The sequence below is a fragment of the Heptranchias perlo genome, chromosome 9, assembly GCF_035084215.1.
Source record: "Heptranchias perlo isolate sHepPer1 chromosome 9, sHepPer1.hap1, whole genome shotgun sequence".
In the NCBI taxonomy this organism is placed as follows: domain Eukaryota; kingdom Metazoa; phylum Chordata; class Chondrichthyes; order Hexanchiformes; family Hexanchidae; genus Heptranchias; species Heptranchias perlo.
The window spans coordinates 63,830,929-63,845,018 of NC_090333.1; the positions used below are offsets into that span (position 1 = coordinate 63,830,929).

At 41.5% G+C, this 14,090-nt stretch overlaps 1 protein-coding gene across 1 annotated transcript in view; it reads left to right on the plus strand.

Moving 5' to 3' along the window:
• The window catches only part of LOC137325483 (potassium channel subfamily T member 2-like), a 576,738-nt gene that overhangs the window by 191,415 nt on the left and 371,233 nt on the right, over positions 1-14,090 (plus strand). Inside the window, exon 6 of the mRNA XM_067990641.1 lies at positions 4,998-5,057. Coding sequence (XP_067846742.1) covers positions 4,998-5,057 — 60 coding nt within the window. The remainder of the gene's footprint in view (positions 1-4,997; positions 5,058-14,090) is intronic.

The window sequence follows — 14,090 nt, forward strand, 5'->3', positions numbered from 1 at the left end:
CTGAGGAGAGATTTAATTGAGGTATATAAAATTATGACGGGACTGGAAACGATGCATAGGGAGGACCTATTTCCCTTAGCAGTGGGGTCAGTGACCAGGAGGCATAGATTTAAAGTAATTGGTAGAAGGATTAGAGGGGAGTTGAGAAATTTTTCACCCAGAGGGTGGTGGGGTCTGGAACTCGCTGCCTGAAAGGGTGGTAGAGGCGGAAACCCTCAACTCATTTAAAAAGTACTTGGATGTGCACTTGAAATGCCGTAACCCACAGGGCTACGGACCAAGTGCTGGAAAGTGGGATTAAGCTGGATAGCTCTTTTTTGGGTAGCATGGAAACCGAATGGCCTCCTTCTGTGCTGCAATTTTCTATGATTCCCACATTCTTGCCATGTTCTGCAGGGAACTTAATGCATTATTTATTATGGATAAGTAATCATTATAGTACACAAAATATATAAGACAGGTATCACACCTACAAGCAACTTGCTATTGCCTTTTACAAGTGTTTCTTAAAATTATTGGAAGCATAAATTCTCTCTGACTTTCTGTAGCTTTGTGGCAACATTATACTGATACTTGCAACATACCAGCTCTTATCCATTTGCTTGCTCTTATTTTTGACTGCTGTGCAGATAAGGTCAGACTTCACAGAATTTTGAAAGCTAGCAGACAAATCTAATGTGGCTCACTGTTCTTTTTTTCTCTGACTTGCATGTGGCTACACAGACAGATTATTACTGTCTGGAATTTGAAAGTCGTTTATGCTGTCTGCAAAAAAACATCAGGGAATGTTTTTGTCCCTCAGTTAGCCATTTGTTTTTGTTATTAGGCTGTGTAGCCTAGGGTTATAACTGCTGAGTCTCTATCCTGAGCCCTGCACAGAATTAATGAACGATCAGTCTATACTTTATTCCTAGTACCTCAACAGATAAAAGCTATCCTGTCAGCTATAGCACTAGCATTCCAATGAGACACAAAACAGACACTGCACATTGGGGAACAAACTGAGCAACTATGTGTAAGGAAAATATAACTTGGCCTGTTGGCAACACCCCTCCCTTTTCTCTATTGCAAGAAAGAGAAACAAAACAAATATTCAGTGATGCTTCCCAAAAGGTCATTTCTTATGAATAAACTTGGCTGAAGTTGATGGGTCTTCATCAAGGTACATCACTCTGGCCTCATAGTGGTAATATATTATCACTGTGATGCCAGTCTGACTTGTCTTGATGCAGCTTTAACCAAACTAAATCATTATGAAACCACCATGCAATTTTGCTATTTGAATGCTGATATACTAGTGCCTAGAAAGAAAGAAAAACTTGCGTTTATATAGTGCCTTTCACTTGTTGCATTTATTTAGCAGCTTTCACTTCCTGCCTTTCTGTGGTGCCTTTCATTTCCTCAGAATGCTCCAAAGTGCTTCAAAGGCAATGAATATCTTTTGAAGTGTAGTTACTGTTGTTATGTCGGCAAAGCAGACTTTCATTAAATATATTGAAGCCCTGTTTTCCAATGGGGATGGGCGGTAGTGAGACTAAAATCTTAAAACAAAAGCTTACCACTGTCTTCCCGCCCTGCGGTCCACCCACCGCCTTGTTCGAGTAACCTCAAAATAGGCAACCAGCACTCCCGCCAGAAATTGACGGGACCCTCATTGGGCCTTACAGATCAGGATCCTATAAGGTTGATAGGAACGCAATGCCATTTAAGCTCTCCAATACATGACGCCTCTGAAATATGGGTTCTGCTTCCTGAGTGGAAAGTAGCCAAATCAACATCCCTTAGAGATCACCGGAGGCCATGAAAAAAAATTCAATTAACGATTTAGGGAGGAATTTTTTTTTGGCAGCAGGATGAACATAATTGCTCTTCCTCCGTCTCCCTATAAATTCTCCCAAACTTTGACTTACCTGTCCACCCTCCCCCGCTTAACCTGGCCCTGTCATTTCATAATACTCTGCCAGTATATTGTCTATAGTGAGAATACCAGTTTCACAGTGCAAGAGATGTTGGCATAGGTCCATTTTACAACTGTGTCCCTTGACTTAATGATGGATCAGGAGGAAGCAACACATAGGCATGCAGATAGGGGGCTTATCTTTTTTTTAATCCCCCAGTGAATTACCTCCTCGGGTTAGCACATTGTGTCTTGTTACTGCACTACCAAGTTGTTCAGATACTTCAGTTCCTGGATAGCTGTTACAGGAGACTATGGAAGAATTTTGGAATTTAAATAATTTGGGAAATTTTTTTTAAAAGCAGACAACATCCCAATTAGTAATTTGGACAGGTAAGATGGGCACTTGGGCATGCAAAATATACTGAGCAGCTTAACAGTACCTGGTCAAAACAGTTTGTTTTTTGGCTTTAATTATATAACTATTAGCAGGACTTATTGAAGGATTATTTAATTGGAGTCGCTGATGGTTGAGAGTGTTTTTGTGCTTTTTTTTTCCCCTCAACAATTTTCTCCGTCATTTTTTCCTCCCCTCCCTGGTTCCCCTGAATGCATTAATTCCTCACTTAAGGAAAGTTCCACGGATGCTGGTTGTCATCCTGTACTGAGCTCAACTTGCCATTATTCATGTGTAAGCCTTGATGGTGAGTGTCAGCAATTTTTTGGCTGTGGTTAGCAACCTGATCCTGTCCTCATTTAACATCTGCACACATGCACTTCCAGTAAGGATCGCTGGCTATCAATCAGTTTCCTCCTCCCTAACCCAGGGTCACTGAGCTCAATTATCGCACCACCTGAGATGAGCTAACTCTGCACAGATTGGGAATTAAGCCTGGGGTCTCCCTGGTAAGTATGTCACAGCTCCTGGATAAACTTGCTGAGCCATCAGGGTAGCAGGGATAAGTTCAGAGCAAGTAGTGATTTATTACTATGAAACCAATATATGCTGAATTGTTTCCCTATGGAACATATTATTGCATAAGAACTCAATTTGATGTGCAGAATAAAAGCAACCAGGCTGGCATATCCTGAATCAGGATTGTTTAAAGTGTTTGCTAACAGCTGGTTATGTATAAAATGTGAATACCCGGATAAAATTATTTCAGCCTCATGCTGACACTTGCATAAGGAACATCTGCTCTCTGTCATATCTTTAGCACTGCTGCTCGATACAGGTTTTTTTTCTCCCCTTTGATACTGTTTGCTTTTGCCTTTCAACTTTCTTCAGCCATTTTTGATTTTCCACCTTTCTGGCGCATGCCACATTAAACATTGTTGTTCTTGATGTACTTGGGTTTTGATGAAGACGACCCCCACCCCCCCCTCCCCCCCGCTCTCCCACCCCACCTACTTGTTTGCCTTGAGTGCAACAAAAAATATTTTTCTGTATTCACATTTTTAACGTTATAGAAAGACATTAAAGTTACAGGGAACATGCAGTGTAGATACACCAGAATTATGCTACAGATTGGAAACTGAAATTACAAGAAAAGGCTTGAGACACTGGGACTGTTTCACCTGGAGTAGATTTAATGGAGATTTTGCTTTTTTAATTTATGAACGGTTTTGATAGGCTGAACAGGGATAGACTAGTTCCTTTGGTTGGGCAGTCAATGACGAGTGGGTCATCAATTTAAAATTGTCACTAGGAGAGAGGTTAGGAGTTGTTTCTTTATGCAGTGGATTGTTAGGAGCATGGAATGCTTTGCTGTGGAGATCATTGCATCTTTTAAGGGAAAAGTGGATTAGAATTTGAAGCAGAGGAGCACACAGGACTTCAAATATTTATCCACTACAGAAAATCTATTCACATTCCCTCCCCTGAAAAGAATAAACTTCAAAAAAAATAGTTGCAAAGAGTTTACTACAACGTATGAGCAGTTCATGGAACTTTATTGAAATCAGGAAGACGAGTGTCCATATTTGAGATATAAATATTGCAATTACGACAAACTCTTCAAAACTATCAAATTCATTTGACATTAACATTTGAGGGGCAGGATGTTATGTGCATAAGCTATATTTTTCAGAAAGGTGAAATCTGAGTTCAAGGTCTCCGTCTCCATTTGTATGTTGAGACATGGCTGAAGGTGGCAGCAGTTCTTACTGCACACCCATCAGTAAATAGTTAACATGTTTCAATTAATTCCAAAAATATAGGTCGGTCAGAATGAAAGGAGGACATTTTTTTTGTTGTTGCAACAGATCCTAGTTCTTTTGTATTTTACATCTCTGATGTCGAGACGAGGTGTATGAGGGCCAGATAAGCAAAGCATTTCAAGAGTTGGGCTTGAGCCACAGAAGAGCACAGAAGAGCCACATGCAACCCGTGAGACATTGGTTGGCCACCCCAGCTCTCATTAAAATCTGCAAAGATACGTGCAGGAATGATTCACAATGTATTACATAAATAAGCTTTTATTAGGGCCGGAAGACAACAATAGGAATTTGCAGAAAAATGGCTCATTATAACTAGACACAAGAGAGGAGTTTGATTTTTAAAAAGCCTGAACGCACTGATATATTTCACTGTACATACAGATAAACCCCCAAGCTCATCTATGTAATGACATCTTTATTCAACCATGGAGCTCACTGGATATAACACATTCATACATCTGTTACACTGTAAGTCCTAAATAGTGCAGTACACAAGTAGATCTGCACGGCTAAAAGAAAACTATTATTTATCGAAAAAATAGCCTTTAAAAAAATAAGATCCATACTCGGATTTCTGGGGGAGGTGGGGGAAATGGACTACAAATCTGCATCCTTCTCTTGCTGAAAACAAAAAATGAAGGAAGTTACTGTTTTTCTAACAAGGTCCCAAAATATGGGCATCAACAATGCAAATGATTTTACTTATTTGACTAAAAAATAGCAGAACCACAGAAAAGCTGATGTTTCTGCCCTAATTTAACGCATGTTTTAGAATGAGTTGCCAATATATTCTGCAAAGCCCCAAAAGGTTATTTAATTCTTGTTGAAAATCCCCAGGCTAATTTCACCAGTTGTGTGAATTTCTATCATTTCCTTTCAGGTTACAGTGGCCTTGATAAGTTTCTTCGAAACAATGTTGCTGGCTTATCTCAGCTATAAGGTAAGCTTTTTCATTTGAAATGGTTGCTTGGCAACCCATTGCTTGCATGAACTCTGCACATCCAGAGAATCTGTCAGATTGGTTTTGCCATGCTGGTCATGAAACAAAGGTCAGGGGAATTAGCATACAATGAATGGACATGTGGTAACAGAGCCTTTTCCAGTTCTGCTGTTAAACTAGTAGATGCACTTGCTCAGATCACCAAGATTTATGAATAGCTGGATTACAGTGGATTAAATCATTACTTCTAAACAATACAAAAATATATTAGTACTGTTTAAAATGAATGTTAATTCTTGTCCTGGTGAATAGATCAATAAATTGTTAAACACATTTAGGGGCATGTTTTCCACTGTTTATCTTTTAACAGCAATCATCTCAGAAATGAACATAAGAACTAGTGGGAAACTAGAAGATAAACTAAAATTGCCAGCTTCATTCTTTTCTGGGCAAAAAAAGGGAAATGAAATTTGTAACCTAACAAGAATGTCAAGACCCTGTTAAGCCTTTGATAGTGAACCTTGTTAAGATGCAGCTGTTTCCCACTAGGGGCAATTAAAGCAACCAGATAGGAATTGGCTCACTTGCAGAGCTGGAGTGAACTTAATGATGGGTCAAGTTATTTGTTTGCTGTGAGTGTTACATTAACGGTTTCCATGTCCACACTGGCAGGAAAGAGCTGACTGGGAACATAGGTTGCACCAAAGACTACGTATCCCCACCCCAGCTACTAACACTAAGATTTTTTTAAGCAGCTCACTGCACAGACTGGCACTTCAGCCAGCTGAGCTGCACTGTACATGAGCACTCGAAACAGATGAGCAGTAAAATGATTAACAGCCTAATGCACTTCTCAGCTGTATATTTCTTCTCTCTTATAGTATCGTAGAATGGTACAGCACAGGAGGAGGCCATTCGGCCCATCATGTCTATGCTGGCTCTTTGAAAGAGCTATCCAATTAGTCCCATTCCCCTGCTCTTTCCCCGTAGCCCTGTAAATTTTTTGCCTTCGAGTATTTATCCAATTCCCTTTTGAAAGTTACTTTCGGGCAGTGCACTTCAGATCATCATAACTCACTGCGGGAAAAAAAAAAGTTTCCTCTTGTTGCCTCTGGTTCTTTTGTCAATCACCTTAAATCTGTGTCCTCTGATTACTGACCCTTCTGCCACTGAAAACAGTTTCTCCTTATTTATTCTATCAAAACCTTTAATGATGAACACCTCTATCAAATCTCCTGCTAACATTCTCTCCCCTAAGGAGAAGAACCCCAGCTTCTCCAGTCTCTTCACATAACCGAAGTCCCTCATCCCTGGTACCATTCTAGTAAATCTCTTCTGCACCCTCTCTAAGGCCTTGACATCCTTCCTAAAGTGTGGTGCCCAGAATTAAACACGATACTTCAGCTGAGGCCTCACCGGTGTTCTATAAAGGTTTAGCATAACTTCCTTGCTTTTATACTCTACACCTCTATTAATAAAGCCCAGAATCCCATTTGCTTTTTGAACAGCTTACTCAACTTGTCTTGCCACCCTCAATGAGTTGTGTACATACACCCACAGGTCTCTCTGTTCCTGTATTCCCTTTAAAATTGTACCATTTAGTTTATATTGCCTCTCCTCATTCTTTCTACCAAAATATATCACTTCACACTTCTCTACGTTAAATTTCATTTGCTATGTGTCTGCCCATTTCACCAGTCTGACTACGTCCACCTGAAGGCTGTTACTATTCTCCAAATTGTTTACTACATTTCCCAGTTTTCTATCATCTGCAAACTTTGAAATTATATCCTCTATAGCCAAGTCCAGGTCATTAATATATATCAAAAAGAGCAGTGGTCCTAATACTGACCCCTGGGAACACCACTGTATACTTCCCTCCAGTCTGAAAAACAACTGTTCACCACTACTCTCTGCTTTCTGTCCCCTAGCCAATTTTGTATCCACGCTGCCACTGTCCCTTTAATCCCATGGGCTTCAATTTTACTAACAAGTGTATCATGTGGTACTTTATCAAATGCCTTTTGAAAGTCCCTATACATATCAATTGCACTACTAACATCAACCCTTCGTTACTTTATCAAAGAACTCCATCAAGTTAGTCAAACACTATTTTCCTTTAACCAATCCGTACTGACTTTCATTTACCTCCGATCTTCTTCCTGGCCCTCGATCTGTTCCTCAGGCCCTCCCCCCCCCCCCCCACCCCCACCTGCCGCCATCTGTTCCTCGATCCATGGTCCATCCCTCCCTCCCTCCCTCCCTCCGATCCCCAGCTGCAGCTTGCTGTAACAGGTCTTCTTGCCCAACAGCTAGCTAGCTTGTCAACCGGGCTAGCTCTTGGTTTCGCACCCAGAAATCTATCTCTCCCCCGCCCCACTCCCTTCCCTGCTCGACGTTAAAATTTACCCCTCTATCTTTAGTCATCTAAGGAGCCCAAGCTTTGGAAGGCCTTCCTTTCCCTGTCGTGGGAATGTGTCTAATCTGTACCCGAACCATCTCCTCCTTGAAGGCCTCCCACTGTTCAATTACTGTTTGCCTACCAATTTTTGATTCTAATCCTCGTGGGCAAGATACCTTTCTAACTCACTGAAATTAGCCCTCCTCCAGTTAAGTATTTTTACGCTTGATTGTTCCTTGTCCTTTTCTACAACTATTCTAACCCAGATGATATTGTGATCACTGTTCTCCAAATGCTCCCCTACTAAAACATGCTCCACTTGCCCCACTTCATTCTCCAGAACTAGATCCAGCACTGCTTCCTTCCTCATTGGGCTGAAAACACATTGATCAAGAAAGTTCTCTTGTACAGATTTCAGGAATTCCTCCCCCTCTTTGCCTTTTACACCATTACTGTTCCAGTCTATATTGAGATAATTGACGTCCCCATTAACACTACTCTATAGTTCTTGCATCTCTCTGTAATTTGCCTGCAAATTTGCTTTTCTATCTCCTTCCCACTATTTGGTGGCCTATAGTATACACCCAATAGCATAATAGCTCCCTTATTTCTTAATTCTAACCAAATAGATTTTGTCTTTTATTCCTCAACTACATCATCCTTTTCCAGTGCTATTACAGTTTCTTTGATCAATACTCCCACCGCCTCCCCTACTTTTTTTCCTGAATACCTTGTAGTCAGGAATATTAAGTACCCAATCATCCCCTTCTTTGAACCAGGTCTCTGTTATTGCCACTATATCATAGTCCCATATGGCTACTTGTTCCTGCAGCTCACCAACCTTATTTATCACGCTATGTGCATTTACGCACATGCACTCTAAACTCATCTGAGACTGCCTCACATTTCTCTCCGGCTGATCCGTCTGATTTCTGAATTATTCTTAACTCTGGTGTTATTTGTCTCTCCCAGTCCTAAGTACCTTGTTTCTCCTCTCTCAAGGTTTAGCCTGATGCTCACCCCCCCCTGCCAAATTAGTATAAACTCTCCCCCACAGCACTAGTTAACCTCCCCACAAGGACATTGGTCCCAGCTCTGTTGAGGTGCAACCCATCCATCTTGAACAGATCTCTACTGCCCCAGAACTGGTCCCAATGCCTCAGGAATCTGAAACCCTCCCTCCTGCACCATTGCTCCAGACACGCATTAATCTGTGTTATCCTGCTATTCCTCCAATGACTAGTGCGTGGCACTAGAAGTAATCCAGAGCTTACTACTTTTAGGGTCTTGCTTTTTAACTTCCTCCCTAGCTCCTGAAACTCTGACTGCAGAACCTCGACCTTTTTCCTTCCTATGCCATTGGTCCCTACATGGACAATGACTTCTGGCTGTTCCCCTTCTTCCCACCCCCAAAATATTCTGCACCCTCTGTGATGTCCTTTACCCTGGCACCAGGGAGGTAACCCATCATGCAGGACTAACATCAGCGGTTGCAGAAACGACTGTCCCCCTGAATATCGAATCCCTTATAACAATTGCTTTTCTATACTTGTGCCCCCCTATGCAGCCGAGTCTCCCACAATGCTGTGGATTTGCTCCTGACTACACTCCCCCGAGGTTTCATCATCCTCACTGGTATCCAACACTGAATATTTGTGAGCGCCACTCTCCCAGGGGATTCCTACACTGCCTTCCTGTTCCTCCTAATCTGTCTGGTGGTCATCCACTCCCTTTCGCCCTGAACTCTGTTTCTGTGGGGTAACCACCTCCTGAAACGCGCTATCCACAAAACTCTCAGCTTCCCATATTCACTGTAGTGACCCCAGCCGCCCATCTAGCTCAGAAACTCTGAGCTCGAGCTTGGGCATTTGGCGGCACATATGGTTTTCCAGGATGTACAAAGTGTTCTGGAGTTCCCACATGGCACAGGATGTGCATGCGATGGGCTCCAGCTGTCCTTCCATGTGAGCTAACAGTTACTTAAGTGTTTGTTTAGCTTTAAGGCTATATAACTGTTTAGCTAGTACCAAAACACTAACCACTGAAAACACTAACCAACCAGTAGAGATATTAATCGATAAATTAAACACATGCTGAGTTACCCTCGGCGCTCCTCTTTGTGTTGTGACGTCACTTTTTGATTTAAAAAAAAATTTATTTCTTGATTTCGCTCTCGCTGCTCTCGCTTTTAGGCTGTGGGCGTCCGCTGGATAACTGAAAATGTTAAAAGTTATGTTGCTTAAGTAAACCACTACAAGTATAAAGAAGGCCAGGACTGGACAAGCAATCAATTGAAATGTAATATTCAATACATATTGCACAAGCAAGTCAATGGACACAATTTTTAAAACTTGAATTGTAGTTTAAATTTAAGTTGCCATTTCTGATCTTGGAGGCTGATTGCAAACTGGAGCGCAGATAGTTTTGGGGATGAGGGTGGATTTTAACTGCCAGCAGGTTTCCAGTGGGAACTGCTGGTTTCAGTTAGTTTCCCGCTTTCCCACGGCAGAAGGAGGTCACGGCAATTTTAACCACCCCAATAACATGCTGGCAGCCCACTTCTTACCTGGAGCAAGCAGGGAGTGGACAGGAAGAGGCTGCCGACCTCTGAAAAGTCAGATGGCCCGAGGCCACCCCACCGTCACTCGGGTAAGTGCAGGCAAGGGGGTTCTTGGGATCCTGAGGTAGGGGATGGGACTGGGGAGTCTAAGGCTAGGGAGGCGTAAAAATTCCTTCTGGGGCTCAAAGAAGCACGCCTGCTGTTGCAAAAGAAAATAAAAAAACTTAACAGGATCAGAAACTCCTTCCCAAACCTCTTCACACTCGCCTTCACCTGGCAGAAAAGTGGTGGTTGCTGAAGCTAGAAACTATACCATTGCCCAATCACATCATCGGACCCCAATTTGCATTTGGGAATTAGGACCCTGCTGGCTTTGGGGAGGCGGCTTAGCCACCTGTCCAGAAACGCCCGTTAAAAATCAGAACCAGCCGGATCCGGGTGGCTTTCCGGTGGGGAAGTAACCCGGGCCATTTTAACTGCTCAACTGCTGCTGGGCATCAAGGGTTAAAATTATCCCTTTGATTCGAATGCTTTTAGATCTACATGTCCTTCAAATCCAGAAATGATTGTGTCAGTGAAATGGGCTGACAGATTTGCTGCTTTGCCTAATTTTTGTTTTTACAGTTTCCCACTCCAGTGCTGGACTAATGTCCTTGGCCATTGCTTAACTAGTTAAGTGGCTGTTGAACCACTTGAGACACACACAAGTGACCATTATTGCAGGCAAATCCTGATTGGCCAGGTTTCTGCCTTGAGGCTAACAAAATTGTGTAGAACAGATTCACCCAGCAGGAAGTGTAAATAATTGGTATACCCATTTGGAATGCTGAATAAAAGAAAAATGGCAAGATTTACACCCCTGTTCCTGAAAGCAAAAAAAATCCCCATAGCACAGCAAACATGAGTTTCTTTTGCAATATAGTTTAATAAAATTCACATCTTATGTTGCGTCTGCAAAACTACAGTAAGATTACCTTCATACTGTGACATAACATGTTAATTTTACAGAGATGCAAGTCCTGATTTTCAAAAATGATGGTTTGCAATTGCAACTCCTAACTTGCTGTGCATATTAATTGCAAAAGCAAAAGAATCATTTTCAGTTTTAGAACAACATAATGGGAATTTATCCATGCATGTTGAATTAATTCATGTAAATTGTATTTAAATCGTGAGACTGCTACAAGATCATCTCATCTGTGTCTCAAACATCATCTTGGGTTTCTGGAAACAGTTCATTGCAGAGGTTCGAAATTAGCAATCAAGGACGGAAAGGTTTTTTTTAAGGGTAAAGTCACTTTTTTTTAATCCTGGTCGCACATCATGCCTGTTAGAATGGGTAGCAAATTGTTCCCAGGGCTAAGGCAATAGTCAAAAAATACTAAGAATTGTATGTGGTGTTTTCTTTCAGCAAACTGAAGTTAAATAGGACAGATAGACTACACATTTCATCTTGTGTAAGGCAGTTTTGGCATAACTCCTGTCATTTAAATCAAATTTAGGTAAGCAGTGAGAAAGCAGTCTGAAATTACTTCTGCATTGTCTTTGCATTGGCTGCATGTGGAACTACTACTGGTGTGAAGCAATGTTTCAAATTAACAACAGTCACTCTGGGATCCTTTTAACTTCATTTTTTCCTCTTTTTATTGTTTGAATAGAGTTGCCTGTCTCAATTGAACTGGCATTTGGATACTAGTGAATGGAGCTCTATATGTGCAGAGAACTTAATTTTCCCTCAGAGTGATAGAGGTAGTAGTGCAACTCTGGACAGGTGCCAGACTTCTAACTGTGTGTCACTTCCTTTGGGTTGCAGCAGCTGAAGGATTTTGAAATTACCGAGGAATGTTTTCTTCACTTTGTCCTTAACTACAATGTAAAATGTGGCTGCATTATGGCCACCAACTTCCAAGTGTTGAAACACAGAACAAAGTATTTCACAAGTGGTCTTGCGGAGTCACAAGATTTATGGCAACTTTTATTTTTAATTCATAATTTGATGCAGCATTAAATTACAAGGGGCTAAGCTCATAATTTGATTCATAGCCTAATAGAAGCTGGTCTTGTCTTTACTGCCACTGAACAGTGTGCTTCCTGGGTTACAGCAGATATGATTACAGAGTCCCTGTTCTCAGTGGCATAGGATGGCAATCATGCATGGCACACATTTTTTTTGTTAAATCTAGTTACTCCACAGGCAGAAGTAGCACTCACGGCTTCCTGGTATTCTCCAGTTTTATGAGGCCATCTCGCTGGATTTCGGAATATTTTAATAAGCGAGAAAGATAGTCGCAATTTTGCAACAGGTAAAACCAGTGTCAGATCTGATTCAGTCTATCAAAGCAGTGGTTAATACTGAGTCTTTATTTATCCTTGTTGGGAAATATGACAAAAGGAAGGAGGATTTTTTTAAAAACTTGGAATGGAAATATTTTTTTAAAAACGAAAGCCTTAAATACATTATCAGTGTACTGTCTTGTTTTTGAGGTCAGCCTCTCTGCAGAATTACTATATAAAGCCATAATGTAATTATGCTGTCGTGCATTTGTCAAATACATTAATATAGAGAGATTGCAATAAAATTTTATTGGAAGAGAGAGGATTCGCACAGACATAATGGGAAATTGTATGATGAAAAATTAAAGCTAAATTGAATTTCGGCATGTGACGCAATTATCTTACTCCTCTGTATAGCAGAAAATCCAATAAATAGGGCCCAGCTCTGAATTCAGCTATTCAATTATACATTATTTGCAGACAGGGATATCAAAGTAAAATTGTATTCAGTCATAATCAGTTTGACAGTGAACAGCTATTACCATGAGTTAAATTTCAATATAAAGCACGACACGTATTGCAGCATCAATCAGTTGGTAGTTCCACCATTGGAATCTCTTTTCTGGAGGGTGATATGTTTTTTTAAATTGTCAGAAATACATGTCCAACCTAATTTTTGCACAATCAAAATATTGATGGCTTTACTGAAACCATGGTATGTAAACTTGTGCAGATTAGTTTCTGTTGAGAGGAAGATAGGAGTATCATTATCCATTTGCAGAATGTAGACTAAGGGGCTCGTGCTGTTCAGGGGCTCTGCGCGTCCATACATGCAACAGCTGACCTCGCATAATAATGCAAGGTCAGCGAACTTATATAATTTCATGGTGTTCCCACTGCATATTGCATGATGTGCTGGGTGCACACTTGAGGTCACAGGGTAGGAATTGTGGTGCTAACAGCTTCTTAAGCATGAATTATTATTACTATTCATGTGAGTTGCAGGAGGAAGCAGTTGGTGAAGCACTGAGCATGAGTAAGGAGTAGAAAGTGCTAGTGGAATCGCAGGAGACATAACCTGTTGGTCAGAGGGGTGGCCACGAATCCTCCTTTAGCTGTTGCATCCAGAGATTCAGATCTCGCAGTTCCTGCCTACAAATGTTCTTTATTAGCACAACTTGAAGTCATTTGAGATTGTGCCACACAGCCTGTACAGTTTGTAGCATGCATGGACAAGTCCACAATCTGCATTTGTGCAGTGCTGCTTAACTCTCCATGAGTTACAGAACACCATGAAGCGTGCAGCCACTCCACGGCCCCCAGCAGCAGAGGTTCCGAGCTCAGCTTTGGCTTTTCTCAGGAGTGGTTGGACTGGTGCCATGGTGATCTTGCGTTCAAGTCTACAGCAGACTGGATTAATCAGACTGGAAAATCAGATTGAAACAGTCATAGTGCAGGGCTTCAGCTCCCTCATTCATGCCGAAAGACATGTTCTCAGACAGATCTTTAGCCCATGCAGCAGGAGTGCCCAGCAGCAAAGGAATGGTAGTAATTGGTATAGATGATGGCGTTGTCTCTCGGTAATGGCATATCCGTAACTCCCTGTCACCCCATTTAAAAGACTATGGAAGAGTTACCCAATGTACAAACCCAGGCAGCCACTTCAGAATACTTCAGCACTTTCACTTACAGAACCATCTTCTGACCCAGCAGAAGGAGGGACTGTGTGACTTCTATCCCTTGTGGCAACTATTAAAACCCCACAGCTATCCATCTCACTTCCTCCCCCTACCGGGAG